This window comes from Theropithecus gelada, chromosome 10 (assembly GCF_003255815.1).
Source record: "Theropithecus gelada isolate Dixy chromosome 10, Tgel_1.0, whole genome shotgun sequence".
Lineage (NCBI taxonomy): Eukaryota > Metazoa > Chordata > Mammalia > Primates > Cercopithecidae > Theropithecus > Theropithecus gelada.
The window spans coordinates 30,910,732-30,920,625 of NC_037678.1; the positions used below are offsets into that span (position 1 = coordinate 30,910,732).

Consider the following 9,894-nt stretch of genomic DNA (forward strand, 5'->3'; position numbering starts at 1 on the left):
TGGAGGCAACGCGGAGAAAGTGTGAATTAATTCAAGACTAAGGTTGCCAAAATGTGTGATCAGCTCTGCCTCAGCCTTGACATTACATTACAGATTCCCTGATCGCCGCCATCGCAGAAGCTCTGAATTGGAAGCGTGCATGTATTTGCAAATCCATTACTGACATTTCTTCCGTTAGCCTCCGCTGGAACTGGTTAGTGAAGATCCCTCCATTTCACAAGACAGCTTCAGTTTTGTTTCGTTTTGACTTCCCCACTCCGAAGCCGTAGCGCACTTTGTTTTCTCACGGGACAGGGGCGGCTTCCGGGGCGCGGCGTGCTGGGGGTTGTAGTCCACAATCTCCCGCCTGTTCCCGTTATAGAAGCCGATGGGCCGGGAGCTGCGGAACTACAACTCCTAGAGTACCCCGCGCCGCTGGGACGCCGTGCGGCTGCGGGGCGGGGCGAGCGCAAAGATGTCCGCGCCCGCTGCTGGGAGGCGAGGTGAGAGTCTTTGACCGTAACCAGGCGCCCGGAGCTGAGGCAGTTCCTGCACGTGTCGCGGGGCCGGAGACGCTAGGGCCAGGTATTCCAAGGATGCAAGAATCCTGCAAATTCGACATGTAAACTGCTTCCCCAGCCTCCAGGCGAGCCCTGCCTTTGCCTCAGGCCCCTTCCTTTTCCTTCTCGGGGAATCGACCTCGGGAAGGGGTGTGGGCAAAGAGATGAGGACTCTCCCTTTTCGCCCAGGCCAACTCGGGATATCCCGGAGCCTCTGGGGAGGTGGTCACTCCGACGTCTGAGGACCTGGGCCTTGGGCCCGGACTCGTTATGAAGAGCGACTGCTCGACCTCTGCAGCCCCCTTCAGGGGGCTTGGGGGACCTCTGCGCAGCAGCGAGCCGGTGCGCGCCGCCCCGGCCCGGTCGCCGGCCGTGGACCTTCTGGAGGAGGCGGCCGACCTCCTGGTGGTGCACCTGGACTTCCGGGCGGCGCTGGAGACCTGCGAGCGGGCCTGGCAGAGTCTGGCCAACCACGCCCTACCAGAGGAACCCGCGGGCACGTACGTGCTGGGCTCGGAAGTGAACCGATTTCCGGGTGCTCTTATGGTGGGGCCCAAGGTCTCAGGAGTTCTGTCATTCCCAGATTGCCCACAAGGAGCTTTACACCTCGCTTTCATCAGTGGTTTGTCTCCGACAGGGTGGTTGCTCATCGTGTGCCAATTCTACAGAGGAGGGAAGTCGTATAACAAGAGCTTAGTGGCGAACCCACGGCCAATTATTTGCTCCTTGTTCCAGGGTAGAATGGCATGATGCGAAGGCTGACTGTGTATTAGGTGCCAAGTTCTGTCAGTAAGCAGGTGGTAAAAGTCCTCTCCCAGGTACCTCCGCCCCGCCCAAGGTTGTTTATTCCTGACCTTGCGAATGATGGGGAATGGGGGTCATGGCAGGAGCAGTGTTCTGGTCCAATTGGAAGAATGGATTAAATAATTAATTCAGGGCCGGGCGCGCGGGGGCTTACGCCTGTAATCCCAGCCCTTTGGGAGGCCGAGGCAGGAGGATTGCTTGAACCCAGGAGTTCGAGACCAGCCTGGGTAACATAATGAGCCCTCTTCTCTAGCACAAAGAAGAAAAAGAAAAGAATCCGGAGAAAAAAAACCTTGGGCTTGCATTGCTCTTTCTAATGCCACCAGCCTTGTCTGGCAGGTGAGAGCGTCATTTCTTTGCATTGTAAAGTTGGGTTAGGCCACTCCAGGGAGGTGTTAGGTAGAATAGCGAAAGCTGACCGCAGAGAAGGATGATCTGGAGAGCCCTGGCTGTGTTTTAGGGTACTGGGTGGAAGCTCATTTCAGTGAATGCAGAAGGCTTTGCTTCTCGGTGTCTGGAGGAACCTTACTAGGTGGTGCCTTTTAGCCAGCTGTGGAGTTGCTATACCTCCATTCAGCCAGAAACCTTGCTCCAAGCCCATTTGTTCACTGAGCAAACTTAGTTCCAGCTCTTTTTTCTCCCACACACCGGTGATGCGTGTTATTTCCCCCTCAGGATTACCCTTCCTCTTCATTTAAATCTGATTTCACTTGGATACAAAGAAGAACGTTGAGCAACAGCTGACTTGCCTCTTAAGAGGTTTACAGGAACTTTTAGTTCCTGGGGGAAAGGGCAGCCCATGAGACCAATTGTGAAGCCCATCTAAGTACTAACAGGGATGAGAGAGATGATGGCTGCTGAGTTGGGAGCTGGAGAGGAACAGTCCCAAGGTGGAGGTGGGCATGGAAATGGAGGGGAACCACTTCTAACTGAAATTGGTTTCTCTGCTGACAGCTCCTTGGAGGTGAAGTGCTCCCTGTGTGTTGTGGGGATCCAGGCCCTGGCAGAAATGGATCGGTGGCAAGAAGTCCTCTCCTGGGTCCTTCAGTATTACCAGGTCCCTGAAAAGCTACCCCCCAAAGTCCTGGAGCTGTGGTGAGTCGTCTTTGCTGACTCATCAGATCGTTTCAGAAACAAGAGGATCTGCATCTCCTCTCCGCAATCTGGGCCTAATACCTACTCTTTTCCCCTTCCCTACTATTGCCCTCCACATCTAATTCTTTCCCTTCACTTCTTCTTTTTTTCCTAGAGTTCCATACATAGCAATAAAGGATAAGGGAGGAGGAATTTAGGAGTAGAATAGATATAAAGAAGGGAGGGGACAGGGAATAGGAGTGACATGGGATGACAGAGTGGACAGAGCTGAAAGAGCAGCTTGCTACATCCTAGGAATTTCTAATTCTTAAGAAAAAAAGTTTTTTGTTTTGTTTTGTTTTGTTTTGTTTTTGTTTTTTTGAGATGGAGTCTCCCTGTGTCACCCAGGCTGGAGTGCAGTGATGTGATCTCAGCTCACTGCAAGCTCAGCTTCCTGGGTTCATGCCATTTTCCTGCCTCAGCCTCCGAAGTAGCTGGGACTACAGGTGCCTGCCACCACGTCCAGCTAATTTTTTTGTATTTTTAGTAGAGACGGGGTTTCACCATGTTAGCCAGGATGTTCTCGATCTCCTCGGCCTCCCAAAGTGCTGGGATTACAGGCGTGAGCCACCATACCTGGCCAAAAAAAGCAAAGTTTTTAAAATTGACACTTGTAATTGTATATATTTATGGGATAAGTTTGACATTTCAATATGTGCTGTGTATATGTTGTATAATGATCAAATCAGGGTAATTGGCATATCCATCACCTCATGCATTTATCATTTGTTTGTGATCAGAACATCCAAAAGCCTCTCTTCCAGCTATTTTGTAATATGCAATACCTTACTGTTAACCATAACCACCCTACTATGCAATAGAACACCACATCTTATTCCTCCTATCCCATCGTAACTTTGTACCCATAACCTCTTTCTGTCTTCCTTTTCTTCCTTCCTTTCCCAGTCTCTGGTAACCACTGTTCTACTCTCTGCTTCTATGATATCAACTTTTTTTTTTTAAAGATTCACATGAGTGAAATCATGTAGTATTTATCTTTCTCTGCCTGGCTTATTTCACTTAACCTGATGTCCCCCAGGTCCACCTGTTGTCATGAATGAAAAGATTTCATTCTTTTTCATGGCTGTATAGTATTCCATTACACACGCGCACACACACACACACACACACACACACACACACACNCCAATGGATTTTTTTTTCTAAGCTAATATAGTTATTTGGACTTTTGGCATGACTTTGTGTTTAATTTAAAAAAAAAAAAATTACAGAAGTGTTGTAAGCTTGTAAAAAAAATTCAAACAATGCAGACAAATGTGTCTCTCAATCTTCCACTCAGTATCATTTTGTTTGTACCTTATCAGAAATGTTTCTATGTACAAGTCTTTAAAATCGTTTCGAACTTGCTTTGTCCACTGAGGATATTATGGACATCTTTTCATGGCAGGACATACAGATGTGTTAATGGCATTAAAAATAAAACAAAAAACTGACGTGGCCTGGCACGGTGGCTCACGCCTGTAATCCCAGCGCTTTGGGAGATCGAGGCGGGCAGATCAACTGAGGTCAGGAGTTCCAGACCGACGTGGAGAAACCCCGTCTCTACTAAAAATACAAAATTAGCCGGGAGTGGTGGCACGTGCCTGTAATCCCAGCCACTCGGGAGGCTGAGGCAGGAGAATCGCTTGAACCCCGGAAGAGGAGGTTGCGGTGAGCCGAGATCGCACCATTGCACTCCAGCCTGGGCGACAGAGCGAAACTCTGTCTCAAACAAACAAAAAACCCTGATACATAGTATGGGAAGTACATTGTTTAAACCATGCATGGAGATTTAGGTTGTTTTCAGTTTTTACTGGCATGGATACAGCAATGAATATCATTTTATGTATACATTCATACAAATATATTGGTGGAAAATTCATAGAAGTGGAATGGCTGGGTCAGTGGGCATTTATATTGAGAAATTGGAAGGATGTTGTCAAACTCTGCAAATCAGAATATTTTAGTCTTACCCTCTCTTCTTCCCCCCTTTTCCTTGGAAGAAAGCTAAATTTAGACTTTTTTTTTTTTTTCCCCGAGACGGAGTCTCGCTGTGTGGCCCTGGCTGGAGCGCAGTGGCGTGATCTAGGCTCACTGCAAGCTCCACCTTCCGGGTTCCCGCCATTCTCCTGCCTCAGCCTCCCAAGTAGTTGGGACTAGAGGTGCCCGCCACCACACCCAGTTAATTTTTTTTTTGTATTTTTAGTAGAGGCGGGGTTTCACCGTGTTAGCCAGGATGGTCTCGATCTCCTGACTTCGTGATCCGCCCGCCTCGGCCTCTCAAAGTGCTGAGATTACAGGCTTGAGCCACCGCGCCCGGCCAAATTTAGACTTTAAATACAAAACTCTATTCTGAGACCCCTGAAAATCTGGGTTCAAAGTGTTTGAAAATTAAAGCAGAGGCTTTAATTTGTACTTTTTTATGTATAATTTGTGTAAGTTATATTTGTATAAGTTGTTCCAGAAAAAAGGCAAATATTGAAAAGCATTTCATCTGAAGTTTCTTTCTGGTATTGTACAGAGTTGGAGAGCGAATGCAGGTTATCTGATGTGTTCACAGGAACAAAACGGGAGGGAGAGTAACACAGGTGCACGACTGCATCTTGATTTATCAAATAACTTGGTTTTGGATTGTTAAAAAATGTGTTGCACAGTTTTGACACTTTTACACAGTGATGGGCTTACAAAGGGGAAAATGCTTAACATAAACATAGTTTCAAAAAAGGTAAGTCCTGGTTCTTCCACATGAGCTGTTTTTTATTTTTATTTTTTTGAGAGACAGTAATCCCAAAATTTCCCTATTATGTGGCTTTTCATCCAAAGTGTTGTAATCCGTGTGTTCTAACCCGCATATTACGATTACTCAAGAAATGCAAAATAGGCCGGGCGCGGTGGCTCACGCCTGTAATCCCAGCACTTTGGGAGGCCAAGGCGGGCGGAACACGAGGTCAGGAGATCAAGACCGCCTTGGCTAACACGGTGCAGAGCCTGTCTACTAAAAATAAAAAATATTAGCCGAGCATGGGGCGGGCGCCTGTAGTCCCAGCTACTCAGTACTCAGGAGACTGAGTCAGGAGAATGACGTGAACCGGGGAGGCGGAGCTTTGCCGTGAGCCGAGATCGCGCCACTGTACTCCAGCCTGGGCGACAGAGCGAGACTCCGTCTCAAAAAAAAAAAAAAAAAAAAAAAAAAAAAAGAAATGCAAAATGATGTGAACACGTCATTGAGACTGTGGTCTACAATTGTGGTTGCCATGATGGGTTGGGTCGGAAGACACTGAGGCTGCTGGAATCATGTTCCTGGAAGGTTAATTTTGTTCCTTTTAGGGCATCTAAATGTTGGAGCTGGCTTTCCTGGCAGAGTCCAGTTGTGAGTGGAGTGTTGGGTACAGGCCCTGCCCTCCCCAGGTTTTCTGCAGCGTGTTCCTGGCTCTTCTGGGGCTTCTCTGAGGACCCTGATTGGTCCTGGGGCTACTTTAGTGGTGCGCCTGGGCCAGTTCCTTGGGTTGCTCTCCTCTCCCCGAAGCCTAAGGATAACATTTCCGGACGATCATGAGAGAAGGTGAACCAGAAAAAAAAAATTCAGGTAGGGCAGGAGCTAAGTTAGTTTAGTATTTGGGTTTTTTGTTTTGTTTTGTTTTGTTTTGTTTTGAGACAGAGTCTTGCTCTTGTTGCCCAGGCTGGAGTGTAATAGCACTGTCTCGGCTCACTGCAACCTCTGCCTCCCGGGTTCAAGCGATTCTCCTGCCTCAGCCTCCCAAGTAGTTGGGATTACAGGCGCCCTCCACCATGCCCAGCTAATTTTTTGTATTTTTAGTAGAGATGAGTTTTCGCCATGTTGGCCAGGCTGGTCTCGAACTCCTGACCTTGTGATCCGCCCGCTTTGGCCTCCCAAAGTACTAGGATTGCAGGACTGAGCCACCGCGCCCAGACTGGGTTTTTTTTTTTTTTTTTTTTTTGAGTCAGGGGTTCAGTTTGGAAATTCCCTTCCTTGGAATCCACCCACGCTGTTTTCTCTGGTGGATGCTTATCAGGCCTGCTAACTTCAGCTGCAGTCTCTCTGCTCGCGTTGCCCTCCCCGTCCTCCTTAGACCTTTAAGCTTCACTTTCCTTTCCTTGCTGCCCCACTTCCCTATCTCCCCAGTGTGATCTGCCCTGAAAGGTTGCTGTGTTTTCTGTTTCCCTTTGGTACTGAGCCTGCCCAAATGATCTGCTCCATGAGGTTTTACTGCTATATCTTCCTGAAGTATCCAGGAGGTCTTGGCGGAGTAGAGGACAACATCTTGGAAAATGCAGCCTGGAACCTCTCTGCTCTCTTTCATCAGCTTTCCCTCAATGATGAGCTCAAAATCGTCTCTCTGGTTGATGGAATTGTCTGCTGTCATCATTTCAGTCGAGTCCTCCTAGCCTGGGCCTCGTAAGAGGAACAACTGTAACTATTGAAAGTCAATATTTACTAAGAAAAAGAGGTTTTTGTTATCTGAGCCATTCAAAATGAATTTAAGAATATATTCCAGGCCGGGCGTGGTGGCTCACGCCTGTAATCCCAGCACTTTGGGAGACCGAGATGGGCGGATCACCTGAGGTCAGGAGATCGAGACCAGCCTGGCCAACATGGTGAAACCCCGTCTCTACTAAAAATACAAAAATTAGCCAGGCGTGGTGGCACATGCCTGTAGTCCCAGCTACTTGGGACACTTAAGGCAGGGGAATTGCTCGAACCCAGGAGGCAGACGTTGCAGTAAGCTGAGACTGTACCACTACACTCCAGCCTGGGCAAAAAGAGTGAAATTCTGTCTCAAAAAAAAAAAAAAAAAAAAAAGAGAGAGAGAAAGAGATAGGGTCTTGCTCTGTTGCCCAGGCTGGAGTGCCGTGGCACGATCATAACTCACTGTGGCCTCAAACTCCTGGGCTCAACTGAGTCTCCTGCCTCAGTCTCCCAAGTAGCTGGGACTACAGGTACATGCTACCATGCCAGGCTAATTTTATTTGTATTTTTAGAAACAGGGTCTTGCTATGTTGCTTAGACTGGTCTTGAACTCCTGGCTTCAAGCTATCCTCTTGCCTCAGCCAACCAAAGTGCTTGGATTATAGGTGTGAGCCACCATGCCTGCCTTTCTGTTCTCTATTTCTAGCGATAAGCTTTTTGAGTTTTCACATGTGAGTGTGAACATGTGGTATTTATCTTTCTGTGCCTACCTTATTTCACTTAAGTAATGTACTCCAGGCTCACCCATGTTGACGTGAATGACAGAATTTCATTGTCTTTTAATGGCTGAATAACATCCCATCGTGTGTATATAGTCCACATGTTCTTTAGCCATTCCTCTTTTGATAGACACTTAGGTTGATTCGTATCTCGGGTATTATGAGTAGTGCTGCAGTAAATATGAGAGCGCAGATATCTCTTCAACGTACTGATTCCCTTTCCTTTGGATATATATTCAGCAGTGGGATTGCTGGATCATATGGTATATCTATTTTTAGGTTTTTAAGGAATCTCCATACTGTTTGCCATAATGGCTCTACTAATTTACATTCCCACCAGTGATTGGTTCTGAGTTTATTCCTCACTCTGAGCAGCATGTTGGCTGGACTTAAACCCTGTCCAGCTTGTCCACATCTGGCCCATCACTTGCCAGTGGGAAAGGCACTTACTTCTTTTATCTCAGTTTTCTCATCTGTCAAATGGAAATATAACAGTAATTAATTCACACGGCTGTGTAAAGATAAATAAGACAGTACATATAAAAGGCTTTCACCTTTTATAAGAAGTAGTGCTTAGATATTACCCATTAGTATTATTTTATTTATTTCATCTTATTTATTTAGCTACAAGGTCTCATCTGTTGCCCAGGCTGGAGTGAGTGGCACAATCATAGTTTACTGCAGCCTCAAACTCCTGGCCTCAAGTGATCCTCCTGCTTCAGCCTCCTCAGTATTTGGGACCACAGGCGTGCACCACTATGCCCTTTTACATTTTTTTGGTATTTTTTTGTAGATGGGGTTTTATATGTTGCCTGTGCTGGTCTTGAACTCCTGGGCTGAAGTGATCCTCCCACCTCGGCCCCCCAAAGTGCTGGGATTACAGGCGTGAGCCACCGACACCAGGCTTCATCTCTGTATCTTTAGGGTTAGTCACTGGCACCTTAATTTGTTCATTTGGTGCTGTCGCTTTTCTCTGATTGATCTTGATCCTCGCAGCTGTGTGCCAGTGTCTGCATTGACACAGGTACCTAAGCCAGTCTTCATTGCCTGGCTTTGTTTGGGCTCTTCTTTCATCAGGAAACCCATATGAGATTAACGAGAGGCTGATTGGTCAGTGCCCTAAGCCCATGACTGCTTCAGCTGTTGCAGTTGTGCTAAGGGGTGCCCTAAGCCCAGGATCACTGTGGCTGGAATTCTTTGGCCACTGAGGCTGACACAGCCCTGGGTCACGCCTGAAGGCCAGGCTGCCGAGACTGGCACAGCACTGGGGCACGCCCAAGACCCACGATGGCTTGCCTGCTGCTGCTGAGGTTCATTCAGGGCCCAAAGCCACTGTAGTTGGCATGTTGGTGATGTAGCCCAGATCCCAAGTCCCTGTCACTGGGGCTGTGGGTTCTCATCTGGCACTAGGGTGGGGTGAGATCTGCCTGTGGGTACTGGTCTAGCATCAGAGTGATGAGGCTCTGCCCAGTACTGGGTTTTACTGTAGAGAGCCTAGTCCTGGGTTCCAAGGCAAAGTCCTACCCTGGGTTCCAAGGCAAAGTCCTCCACTTACCTCTTCCTCCTCCAAGCAAACAGTGTCTCTCTTCGTGCTGCTGTGCTGGGGTTGGGGGAGGGTACAGGGGTAACCCTATGGCCACTAAGGCCGACACAATATTGGGTCACACCTACAGTCCACTGCATGAGACCAGCCCAGCACCGGGATGTGCCTAAGGCCTGCGGGTGCTACAGCCTGCCTGCAGCTGAAGTTTATCTGACTGCTGCAGCCGGCTGGCTGTGATGCGGGCCAGAACACGAGGCTGTCCTGCCAGGGCCGCAGGTCCCCTTGGGTGTTGGACGGGTTGAGAGGCTTTGTCTGTGTGCCAGCCTGGCATCAGGGGCTGAGGGTTCCTGCCTCGTGCTGGCTTTTACTGAAGTGGGCCTGGTCCTGGGTTGCAAAGCAAAGTTCTATGCACGCTTCCCTGTCCTTCCCCAAGAGGGCGTTCCCGGTTAGGATTTGGCAGCGCGCTCTGAGGAAGAATGAATGGAAACGCCTGGGACCCAGGGGAGGGGATGTGTAGCCTAGCTGTCATTTCCAGCCTAGAGCTCTATGAGTCAGTCTCCCCAAACATTTATCTCCCTCTAAGACCTGCTCTTTGGCATCAGAACGGATTACATGAATACACGTTCCTCCTTCTCTAATCCTTACTTACCCGCGTTGTCTTTTCAC

At 48.4% G+C, this 9,894-nt stretch overlaps 1 protein-coding gene across 1 annotated transcript; it reads left to right on the plus strand.

Annotated features, from left to right (window-relative positions):
• Positions 1 to 423: 423 nt before the first annotated feature.
• Positions 424 to 2,376, plus strand: PEX26 (peroxisomal biogenesis factor 26). Its single transcript, XM_025399652.1, has 3 exons — positions 424 to 482; positions 729 to 1,275; positions 2,298 to 2,376. The coding sequence occupies exons 2-3, from the start codon at positions 810 to 812 to the stop codon at positions 2,309 to 2,311; spliced, it is 480 nt and encodes a 159-aa protein (XP_025255437.1). The 5' UTR covers positions 424 to 482; positions 729 to 809; the 3' UTR covers positions 2,312 to 2,376.
• Positions 2,377 to 9,894: the final 7,518 nt, after the last annotated feature.